The sequence below is a fragment of the Chrysochloris asiatica genome, unplaced genomic scaffold (genome assembly GCF_000296735.1).
Source record: "Chrysochloris asiatica unplaced genomic scaffold, ChrAsi1.0 scaffold00194, whole genome shotgun sequence".
In the NCBI taxonomy this organism is placed as follows: Eukaryota; Metazoa; Chordata; class Mammalia; order Afrosoricida; family Chrysochloridae; genus Chrysochloris; species Chrysochloris asiatica.
The window spans coordinates 4,811,440-4,823,989 of record NW_006408712.1 but is presented as its reverse complement, the minus strand read 5'-3'; the positions used below and the strand labels follow the sequence as shown (position 1 = coordinate 4,823,989).

Sequence of the window (12,550 nt, the reverse complement as noted above, 5' to 3'; positions counted from 1 at the left end):
TTTCAAGATACCACTGTTGGTCGTTTTGATGTAACTTAGGATTTAATTTTCAGCCTATTTCCTCTTTTGTCTGCTTGTCCTGCTCCACAATCCCTGTTCAGGCCTTTTTTCTAGTTGGAAACAGTTCAGGGTTGGCTGTGGTCATTTGGTTTTAATTGGAAACTGTCTCTTTAAATTCTGAGGAGATCTGTGTGCATGCGTAGTAGAATCCTCTGAGGGTGGGGCTGGGGTGTCCACTAGCTCGGCACTCCTATAGTTACTGGAATGGAGGTGCTTAGACAGCAAGGGACCAATGAACAGATACTAAAAGAAAAGAATGTCCACACCTTTATTTCAGCTGTTCTGCCAGGTGTCTGTGGCCGCTCCAATCCTTCCCCCACGTGGTCTCACACAAGATGGTGGCTCGTGGAGCAGCCAAGCGTCCCGGACTAGAAATCAATAGATTTCTTGCTTCTGCTACAAATTTCCCCAGCTGTGAGCCTTCCAACCTTCTAAATATTTCTTTATATGTGGTTCAGAGTTCTGGGACCAGCCCCTGAGCCTGCTTGGTGTCAGGTATTTTGTTGTTGTTGGAGCTCCTTTACTGCACACTTCCACCCAATCTGTCATCTTGTTTGTTCTCTCTTCAATTGATTATTACTTGACAAAGGAATAAAAGCTTGATTTGTTTTTTAAATAGTGGTGTCATGGATATGGACCCCAGATTTTGCGCCCATCTCAAGTTAATAATCTAGTAAGCTATTGGAATCCTGGTGTGGCACTCCAGGAACGGTGCTGGATTGCAAACACACCAAATTCTTCAGGAAATCCTATTCAGGGTCGCTTTGAGTTGGAACCAACTCTCCAACACTTAATAACAAAGATTCCTAATGTTGCATTACAGGATAATATGCTGGACTTCAAAGTCAGTTTAAATCTCAAGGTTGGTGGTTCAAACCCATCAACTGCTCCTCGGAAACCCTATACAGGTACGCTATAGGTTGGAACCAACTCAATGGCACTTAACAACAACAGTAAGGAGTCCTGGTGTGGCGCTGAACTGCCAACTAACACCAAGGTTGGCAGTTCATAGTCACCCGCTACATCCTGGAAACCCTATACAGGGTAGCTATGGGTTGTAACTGACTAGATGGCACTTAACAATATTTCAATTGAGGATGTACTTGCATTGCGTTTTCACTTTCCAAAAATAGTTACTGCTCTATGTTGTCCTTAAAAGTCAGGTAAATGGAAACTGCTAATGTTTTAATAGTGGAATTTTAAAGCTTGTTTAGAATGCTACAACTAAATTGTTGCTGTAGTTGTTAACTGCTGTTAAGATGGTTTATAGCAACCCTGTATATGGTTTCTGAGAAGTGGCTGGTGAGTTTGAACTGCTGACCTTGCGGGTCAACTGACCTGATGGTCTAGTGCTTACCCTACAGCGCCACACCAGGACCCCTACAACTTAAAATAGCCAAGTCATTTCCCCAAATCACATTAAACGTTAATAAGCTCTTTAGCCAAAACATTTTTTTAGAAGATACAATTTAAAGTATATGGCACAAGTCCTCTTACAGTACTTTCTAACAATGGCGAAGAAATGTAAATTTGACGAAGTAAGAAAATCCATAGTAGGATAGTTCACAATGTTATCTAACCTCACTTAAAAGTAGGTTAGCTATTTTCCCTCTAGGCCCACAGTAATTATATTAAAAAGCTACAGTAGCTTCATTATAAGCAGAGAAAGAACATGAATACAGTATCTTCTGATTGATGGTTAAGTCAATTATTCAATCAATAAACATCACAGGCAATTTTTAAGAAACTGTAAGTTATCTGAAAATTTTTATTACAATTATTTCAGTTAGAAGTTAGGTTTTGGCTATATAATTTCTAACTGAATTGCTATTTAGTAAATATTTTTTAAAAAAATGAAGAAATTTATAAATACACCTCTAAATTCCTTAAGTATAAAGTTCAACCAAAAAATAATGTTAAGAACAATTCATCTTTTTTAAGAGTGAAACTAACAGCAAAATGATCCAAATAATTTTTTAATGACTGAGTGAATCTGCAAAAGACATGCATTCTCATCTGAAAAAATGATAGTGTCAGGACTTGAATGGAAAAAGACAACTAAAATTGAATCAATTACACCAGTCAAGACACAGTAGCAGAATGGACACAAACGTTGGCACATACACACATGGAATACTAGGCAACACTGAAGAATAACAAAACTGCAAAATACTTCATAACATGCATAAACTTGGAGGCCAATCTGCTGAGGGAAATTAGTCAATGAAATACTGTATGACCACTGTTGTAAAAAGTTAAGAAAAGGTTTTCAGGATAAAAGAAACATTCAGTGATGGTTACCAAGGGAAAGGAAAATATAATTCACAGACTAGAGGGTAGACACATGTTAACATGGGTGACAAGGGCAGGCAGTATACAATAAGAGGGAGGCTGGCAGAAGAAACCTGAAGATAGTGGGAGACACAAGAATGTAAGAATGATAGTAAAACTGTAAGAATGATAGTAAAATCTGTTCTGTTAACCTTCACTTAATTCACAATAAGAAGTTAGCGTAGTGGTTACAAATCGGGCTGCGAACCTTAAGGTCAGCGGTTCGAAACTACCAGCCGCTCCGTGGGAGAAAGATGAGGCTTTCTACTCCCGTAAAGATTTACACCCTCGGAAACCCTGTACAGGGTCGCTATGGGTCGGACCCGACTCGATGGCACTTAACAACAACAACAAGAAGAAGTTAAAAAGTTTATAGCTCTTTATTGGAGAGTGGTGGTAGTGGTTGTGCACCAGAGTTGATTCCGACTCGTAGTGACCCTATATAGGGTCTGAGGTTGTAAACCTTTACAAGAGCAGAAAGCCTCATCTTGCTCCCGTGGAACGACTGGTATATTTAAACTACTGACCTTGAGATTAGCTACAGCTTAAAATAATTTTGAAAAATCATTGTGTGTGTATATGTGTTGAAAGTACCATAACTTGATCTTTTTTAAGATCATGGCACTGTTTCTGTCTGGATTCCAATTTTACAAAGCAATCTTTTAATAGTAATTTGGTCTAGTGTACATTTTGGAGAGAGAATATCACAGTTACTACAAAAAAACAGAAGGAGCTCTGGTAGCATAGTGGTTACGAATCGGGATACTAACGTCAAGGTCGGCAGTTCAAAACTACCACCCGTTCCATGGGACAAAGACGAAGCTTTCTGCTCCAGTAAAGATTTACAGCCTGGGAAACCCTATGCAGGGTCACTATGAGTCGGAACTGACTCCATGGTACTCATCAACAACATAAGGAAACAGAGTATCAACAGTTTGTCTTTTGATACTTTTGCTTATTAATAAGTCTCACTGAGCATGATTTATTTTGTTTGTAGTAACAAGTATTTCTAAACCACAGATCTTTGACCTCAATACTGAACCACAGCATACTCATTAAGATACTACTAAGAAGCAGCTAAGGCAATCTGGTAGTGCAGTGGATTACGAGTTGAGCTGCTAACCAAAAGGTCACCAGTTCGAAACGACCAGGTTCTCCTTGGGAGAAAGATAAGGCTGCTCCCATAAAGATTTATAGCTTCGGAAAGCCTACATAGGGTCGTTATGAGTTAGAACTGACTCCACGGCACATCACCACCACTAAGAATCTATGAAGCAGCAGCCTCTTTAAACAGTCTTTCGAATTTATTAGAAATATCAAAATAAACTTAAAGGTGATGTGAAAACAAAAGGAAATTGTGGGACCCTAGTACAGCTATTTTTGAGACTAACCGCCATAACTCTCTTAAATGTCTATTTTCCTTAAGTTTCAATTTCCCGTTTCCACCAGTTAGCCCCTTCTAAATTCTAGCCCCAGGGCAAGACCTCACAAAAGCCCACTGCCTCCACAGCTAGCCCATTCTAAGCTCCACCCCCTTCCCAAGACCCTCATAAAAACCTTCAGCCTGTGCAGGAGGATGGGTCAAGCCTGGTCAGCAAGCCCCTCCCAGGTTTGTCTTGACTAAACCTGTCCATGCTGTTGAGCCGTGCTCTCTGTCTTTTTGTCCCTTGACTCTAACAGAAATCATACACTGTAATACTAAAGAAATTAGTACGTCCTCAACCTATGAAAATCAGTAACTAATTTTATTACAAGATTCTGTGTGCAGGACAAAACTAAATAATAATACTGTGTAAGGTTTTAAAACAACTTGGTACCACAAATAAAAATAGGACCACACAATCCACAGAACACAGCATATTCTAACATTACTACAGTTCACACAACTTGTATAAACAAAAAAATCCCTAAGTCATTCTTTCAAAGTTTACTGCTCACAGACCAATATCAGAAAGTACGTTATCCCCTTTTCAGTAGTCACGGTGGGTACTAGCCCTTTCTAATCTAAGCCACAGGTAGGCTAAACAGTTCTGTACAATCTGATTTACCTCAGAGGGCCAGTATCCTAACATATACAATCTTTCCACATTCTGTCCAAAGGCATCTTAAGTTGCAAAAGAGTTAATGTCCCCACAGAGATATCTCAACCAATGGGGAATAAAAGCTGGTAAATAAATGTTCCAGTCTCCCATCTTTCAGGTGGATAATTCTAGAAGGCATCCTGCATGTTTCTTAAAGGTCTCCTTAGACTTTCTCAAGAGGTCTGCCTATAGCAGCCACCTCAACAGTGCATCTTTTATTAGCTTTCCCTCTTTCCACCTAATTTCTCTGTTCCCTCCCTCCTGCTTCCCAGAAAAAAAATTTAAGAAATCAAAATAATCAGAACTTGACTAAAGAAAAATAAAAAAAAATTTTTGATAAAGGAAACTAGTGTAAATTTCTACAATTTGATGAACTTGACCTATACTTATGGATGTAGTAGTTCAAAATACCAACTGAGAGGGAAGGAGTCTTCACATCAAATATGAATCCTATCTCCTCTGTATACAGGGTTGATAGGGACGCGCAACTTAGACACTGGTTACCTAAAATGAGGGGGTAATAAAGGTATGAACTGACTGGCTTACAAGGTTTCAAGGGGGAGTTTAGTTTAAAAGTGTGCAGGGGAAGGTAGAGTCCCCACTGAATAGTTTCCATCTTGCCTAGACGGGTCTGGTAAAATGAGAAGGGGATAAGATTCTTACGATTCAACAGTGAGTAATTGTTATCATGACTAATTGTGACTATCACAACCATAAAGGTAAAGTTTTGTAACAACAAGGGGGGAGCAATTAATCTTACAGTCCAGAAACAGAGAACCCTAGGACCATCAAGGGAGAAGAGCACAAGCAGAATGCGGGACCTATCCAGAGGAGCAGGGACACTAGAGATGGAGGCAGAGATTAGGACATGGAGAGAAGGAGCAGCTGAGGACTCCGGACTCATGGGAAGAAAGGTGCTAGGTGCTGGCGGCCAGGAGGCAGGCTCGCAGAATGTGTCTTCTGGTTGTTTAAATTATTATATATTACTGAGGGTTTTTGTGTATATCACCCCCCCAAAAAACAAACAAGCAGGGGAAATAGAAGCAAATACTGCTGAATGATGATGCATGGAGGAGATTGTAATCATTGCAACGAAATGATGCTTGTAAAATGGATGTTCTCCCATGTAAACTATTAACTGTTAACAAAAACTTAAGAAAAAAAATCACAAAAACAAAATAAAACATGAGCACAAAATCATGTAAGACTCAGGTTTTGTTTCTGGAAAAACCCAAACCAAAACACATTTTTAACAAATAAATAAAAATCAATAGAACTTTAAACTCTTACCTGCTTCAGTGCAAACATTTCTCAGGTCTGCTCCATTAAAGCCATCTGAAAGCTTTACAATTGCTTCATAATCTGTTTAGGAAAGAACACTTGAAATTAGAGAAAAGATTAAATTTCTTGATTTTGCCCACATGGAAAAATTAAAACAAAGAGTTTGTTTTGCATTTGATCAGCTTAACATCAATCCTGTTATATTCTCACAATATTCACCAAAAACTAGACTTCTATTAAAGCCTGACAGAATCTAGTCTCCAATTACCTCACTAAGTCCGCCTGCTACTGCTGCTCTTTATTCTGCCACAGAAGCCCTGGCCTCTGCGTTGTTCCTTGCATGTCGCAGGATCTTTATGCTTGGTGCTTGCTCAGCCCCCACCATCCATGTTTACTTGCTTCACCTTTTTCAGGCATCACCTACTTGATAAGCCTTTCCTTGTGTCCCTGCCATCCATCCCACACTCATGCCCACTCCTGGTGCTACCTAATCCCTTTTCTTGTTTTATTTTTCTTCACAGCACTCATCACCATCTAATCAACTATATATTTTATTGATCTGTCTTTCCTGTCAACTGCAGGCAGGCCCCAAATTAGGAACAAGCTCCATTCTATGGCTATCTTTAAGTTGAATTTGTAAATAAGTCAGAATAGTTAGATACAGTTTATGTCAAGCAAAAGTTGTTCAAATGTTTATCTTTGTATATACTATATAGTATACTTTACTATGCATAAAAAATCATTTCAAAAGCACTTCCAGATACACCAAAACACCTTTAACATAATGTTGTTATTGTTGTTAAGTGCCACTGAATTGATTATGACTCACAGTGAACCTGTACAGATAGGGTTTCCAAGGAGTAGATAGTGAGTTTGAATGGTGACTTTGTGGTTCAAACTGACCTTGAGGTCTACTGCTTATCCTATGGAACTACACCAGAACTCCTTTAACACAATAAAACAGTAATAATGTTGGAATGTGTGTTGCAAAGTAGTGCCTGTTTGCTATTATAAACCATTTTATGTTCCTCAAAATTTTAATATAATAGGCTCTATAGGAGTTGATTTGCAATTATGTTGGATGTTCATAATCCAAGGACTATAAGTATGTCAATTCTAGAGACAAGGATTTATCTGTTTGCTCAATGCTAAATCCAAAACTAGATCTAGAAAGCCATCAGCAATATCCAATAGCACTTTACTTCATTCATTAAATGTAAATACATATAAAATAGGTATTTCTTACCTATTTCACCATGTTTTGTAATAGGACCTGCATGGATTTTCAATATATCTAATCTTGCTTGCTCATTTGGTAAATCAATATCTGAAAATAAAAAATAATTTGTAGTCAGGTAGGTTTGTTTGTTTTTAGAAAACTTTAGAAAATGAAATGGACAGCAGGCAAAAGAACTGTAACTTACGTATTTTTCTATCTAATCTTCCTGGTCGAAGCAAAGCAGGATCCAGTGTATCAGGTCTGTTTGTAGCCATGATCATTTTAACTCTATGCAGAGTATCAAACCCATCCATTTGATTCAGTAACTAAGAATATGTTTATAAATAACATAATAAACAAATTTTACAAGACACCCCAAGCACTACACAATATACAAGGCACAATTTTTATATACCTAATAATATGAAAGATGCACTGCCTACAGAAACATAACCTGCAAAACAGACATTTGACTTTTCTCTTATATAAAAGGATAAACTTTTCATCCTAAAAGTCTGAAGATAGATTATACAGCTATGTACCTCTTTTTATAGTTATCATGTAACTATATGGCTATGATTCCCAATGTTCAAAGTCTTTTCATACAATTACTTTTTTAAATAAAAAAAACAAAGTCTAATATATAAAGTACTTTTATATGTCAGACATAAAGCTTACATTAGGATTACTAGATACAAAGATTTTTCTACAAATTTGATAATACACTACATCTTTTCAAATGAATCCATTCTATATAGAAATATTGACACCAAATATATTACCTATGATTTTCAAAATTCTCTTAAATGTTGAAAACCCAATTTGCATTTAACAAATTCCTTAAAATGTAGATAGCCAAACAATATGTGACTTACAACAGATCAGTTACATGAACACAACTAGCAGCTGGTGCTGTTTTAAAATATCTCAAATTAAGGTTTTTGAGAGTCTCAATTGGAGTCCTGGTTTGGCACTATAGGATAAGCACTGGAATGTTAATCACAAACCTCTTAAACCCACCAGATTTTTTTTGGAAACCTTTTACTGAGTCGCTATGAGTCAGAACCGACTTGGGAGTAATTTAAACATGCTAAATATCTTCCAGGAGTCCTGGTGTGGTGCTGCGGGTTAATGCGCTAGACTGCAAGGTTGGTTTAAACCTCGGGGTCCATGGTTTTAAGCTCATCAGCCGCTCCTTGGAAACCTTATACAGGGTTACTATGGGTTGGAACTGACTTGACAGAACTTAACAACAGCAACAAAACAACATATATCTTCCAAGCATAAGAATATAATTTATGAAACGTACTTTTCAAATAATCCAAATGAAAAAAATGGCTCAAGAGACAAGACACTAATCATATTACCAATGTTTCCTAGTTTTTATATGCAGAAATGGGAAGATGTATTTGGGATTTTGCCATCACTTACAAAGAATTTAGACTAAGCAAAAATAAAAAGCTAGATAAAGGCTTTATGTACATTCTACCATCCCACTGTGAGGTAGTGGTGGTCAGTGGCTGAATTCTTGCCTTCTATGTGAAAGACTGCAGTTACATGTTCAGCGATAGCCAAGTGTATGTTAACGGAGGCTGGTGTGTTGTTATGATAAACAGGTTTTAGCAGAGCTTCCAGACTAAGACAGACTAGAAAGACCTGGAAATCTACTTCCTACAGATGCTAATGAAAACCCTATAGATCACATGGCATACTGCACAATGAAGCTGTTGCAAGATGGAACATTTCATTTTTCTGGCACTGAACTGCCAGGAATCAGGGGCCAACTAGACAGAAGCTGACCACACCATCCTACTTCTTCAGTTATAAAACTACTAGGGATTTTAGTTCCCTCTCAATCTCAGCCATATAGAACAGTGATTTTTAGAGTAGGCTAACCCATGATTTTAACAAAAATATTGCCAATGGTTTTAATGTTTCTTATTTAATTTCTTACTGTAACTAGTGTCAAGATGCACATCCACAGTATAACCTACAACTTAAATGTTTGAATAACAGAGCCCCTAAAAAAAAACAACATAACTGACACATGTACATCATGTAGAATTTTGAATTTACCTCTATTATTTTCTAGTAGTCATTTTCTTACTAGAGTGTGTGGAAGAGAAATGCGTCTGTCCAATATTTTCAAACACCACATTTAAATGCATTCTTTACTTATAGCACGTTTACATTTTAGCCTTCAAATATGGAATGCTCACTTCTTCACTGATTTCTTTATAAACCCATAAACATTGATTTCTTTATAAACCCGTTCTACCAAATATTACCTCCATTAAGGTCCTCTGAATCTCTCTATCAGCTGAAGTACCTTCAGAAAAACGACGACCACCTAAAATGACAGATTTGGGAAATTGATATGCAATGCTCTTTTCTTCTATTATCATTACTTAAAAATATACAGAATGTGATAGTCCCTGGGGTTAAAAACATTAAAATGAAAATTAATAATGACAGAGATATAGTCAATTTTGATATAAAGTTTTTCATTTTGTCAATGGCAGGGGTTATTTATTTAAAAGTGATTAAATATCTCCAAGAATCTGTTAAAAGTAGCATCTAATTGAGCTATATAAACACTACACAAACTGTAATCAAAAGTGATAGAAGCGCCTTCAGATTTAAAAAAAACTAATCATTCCAAGATAAGTTTTAAAAACAAAATTTAAAAGATTTTATTCTTACCAATAGCATCTATTTCATCCATAAAAATGATGCATGGCTGATGGTCCCTGGCATAATTAAACATTTCTCTGATCAAACGAGCACTTTCACCAATGTACTTGTCTACAATAGAACTAGACACAACCTAATTAAAGGAAAAACATTAAGGTAAACAAAAGACACTTTAATAAAATTTCAATAATACAAAAACAATTTTCTCTTTACCTTTAAGAAATTGCAGTCTAGCTGGCTAGCAACAGCTCGTGCCAAGAGTGTCTTCCCTGTACCTAGGAATGCCGAAATAAGTCCCAATTAGATGGAAAGCAAAACAAAATTTCAAGTCCTTTAGGAGTTGTTAATCCTTTGAATGCTAAATTCTATCCAACGAGAATTTTGAAATTTCAAAGCACCTTTACTCTATTAAATTTTATCCAAAAAATCCTTATAATTTTAATCACTCTGAATATAAAATTTTAGAATTAAACCCAACCTTACTTATACTAGAAGGAACCCTGGTAGTGTAGTGGATTATGAGCTGGGCTCCTAATCAAAAGGTCTGTAGTTCGAATCTACCAGTTACTCCATGGGAGAAAGATGAGGCTTTCTGCTGCCATAAAAATTGACAGCCTTGGAAACCCTAAACAGGGTTGCTAAGAGTCAGAACCAACTTGACAGCATGCAACTACCACCAGCTGCTAATAAAATGGAACGCAATGAAAACGATGGTCACATTAAAATCCATAGGTCTACTCTGCAGTGAGTACTCTTTTTTCAAAGCATGATTTTGTAACACCAAACATAAATTTAACTTATGAAAATCTTCCAAATGCTGACACAGCTCACTATTGTGTGCCATTGAGTTGGTTCCAACTCACAGTAATCATGTTTAGTGTTTCACGGCCAGTTGGTTTGAACTGCTGATCTTGCTGTTAGCGGTCCAGCACACCAGGGCTCATATTTCATTATATAATACTTAAACACCCATGTCTGTCATCAGGAAAGTTATCAAGTTCACAATGCTACATATATATGTTTTCAAACTTTCTAATTTTGCTTAAAAGCTCAGATTTTATCACTGGCAAAAGACAGTGTCGGTTGTTTTCCTCAATAAGATTAGCTCGTGTTTTATTAAAACACAAAATATATGTGCCTAATAACCAAGTGTAAATGGTCACAGTCTGTCAGTAAATTGTCCTTACAAATACACATTGTTGAAACTATTAGGTATTTTAGTTGTCTTTCAATCTCAGAAAAGAAAGATTTTAGAGCAGTCTCATCCATAATTATAACTAAATTATCGTCAAAAAAAGAGAGGCTAATTAATCTGGCAACATAAAGTAACTGCACTAGTACTTTTCCTACATCACCTCCTTTTTCAGTGGCAGTAGATATAGTATTTTACGTGTGTTTTCCATTTCTATCAAACTGAAAATAAGACATTATTCAAGGATCAAGAGTTCATAAAATCTTGCTGCGTCACCAGGGACATTTTAAAGTGAATCTGGCATTTCCTCCTACACTGCAAGTGTGTGGCAGTCAAGGATACAATGACTACTAGTACCATTTGGAAGCACTGACTTTAATAATCTCATTAGAGCATATAACAAAAACCCAACCCAACCCACTGCTGTTGAATTAATTCCAACTCATAGCAGCTCCTTGCACAAAGCAGAGGAGTGATTTTTAGAGCAGCCCCATCTGTAATTATAACAAAAATTAACTACTTCATAGTGTTTCCACAGCTGTCAATCTTTATGGAAGCAGACTGCCACAACTTTCTCCCATGGAGCAGCTGGTGGGTTCAAATCACCAACCTTACAGTTAACACCTAAGCACTTAACCACTGTGTCACCAGGGTTCCTTGTAGATGCTAACACAGTGAAAATGAAAGTAACAGCTTAGTATCACGAAAATAAGGAAAGCTGGTAGAGCAGAAATAGGATAAACACTGGACTGCTAACTGGAAGGTCAGTAGTTCAAACCCACCATTCACTCCACCAGAGAAAGATGAGGTTTACTGCCCCAGTAAAGAGTCCTGGTGTGGCGCTATGGGTTAATGTGGCAGACTGCAAAGCCATTTGACCTTCAAGGTTGGAGGCTCAAGCTCACCAGCTGCTCCTTGGAAACCCTATTAACAGGGTCGCTATGGGTTAGCATCGACTTGCCGGCACTCAACAACAACAAAGAGTTATAGCCTCAGGAACCCTACAGAGGGTTGCTATGAGTTGAAACTGACTCAACAGCAGCTAACAACATTATAATTGTAGTTCGCGTAACATTAAGCTATGCATATGACTGGACTTCATAAAATGCATGGAAAGCTGGAATTAAAAGAAAATGGTATTTTCCCAGCAACTTTCTGAAGCCCACTTGAATATACTCTGAGGCAAGAGGACTGACTAGCATGCCTGAAGGGACAGCAGATGCACATCTCCCATCCCAGCTCCACTTGAAATTGAGAGGAGGTTAATAATGTTCACATTCAATTTCCCCCTCACTTTTAAAATTAATCCATTCATTTATTGGTGGGGCAGAAATAATTTTACACTAACCTGGTGGTCCATATAATAAACAGCCTTTTGGAGGTATTATTCCTACACGTTGGAATAATTCTGGGTTTGTAAGAGGTAGTTCTATTACCTAGAAAAGAAGTTGCATGTTTCTTAAACTAAAAATTTTGATTTATTTTCAGTTAAGGAAAATATCAACATAGCTAAGTATACACATTATAATCCATACAGTTCTGAAATTCCATGTTTCCTTCTTTAATCCACTTAAATGTGTGTTTTTCTTCAGTGACTATTTTTTTAAGGTTTTTATTGTGGATTGAGTGAAAGTTTACAGGGCAGATCATCAGTTTTACATTCAACAAATCATACACCTTGTTTCATTACAA

At 37.1% G+C, this 12,550-nt stretch overlaps 1 protein-coding gene across 1 annotated transcript in view; it reads right to left on the bottom strand.

Moving 5' to 3' along the window:
- Positions 1-5,606: 5,606 nt before the first annotated feature.
- Positions 5,607-12,550, bottom strand: part of PSMC6 (proteasome (prosome, macropain) 26S subunit, ATPase, 6) — a 17,809-nt gene continuing 10,865 nt past the window's right edge. The window contains exons 7-14 of the mRNA XM_006872372.1: positions 12,207-12,294; positions 9,880-9,941; positions 9,676-9,799; positions 9,261-9,322; positions 7,178-7,298; positions 7,000-7,080; positions 5,763-5,834; positions 5,607-5,623 (exon numbers count right to left, since the gene is read on the bottom strand). Of these exons, the coding sequence (XP_006872434.1) occupies positions 5,607-5,623; positions 5,763-5,834; positions 7,000-7,080; positions 7,178-7,298; positions 9,261-9,322; positions 9,676-9,799; positions 9,880-9,941; positions 12,207-12,294 (627 nt within the window). The remainder of the gene's footprint in view (positions 5,624-5,762; positions 5,835-6,999; positions 7,081-7,177; positions 7,299-9,260; positions 9,323-9,675; positions 9,800-9,879; positions 9,942-12,206; positions 12,295-12,550) is intronic.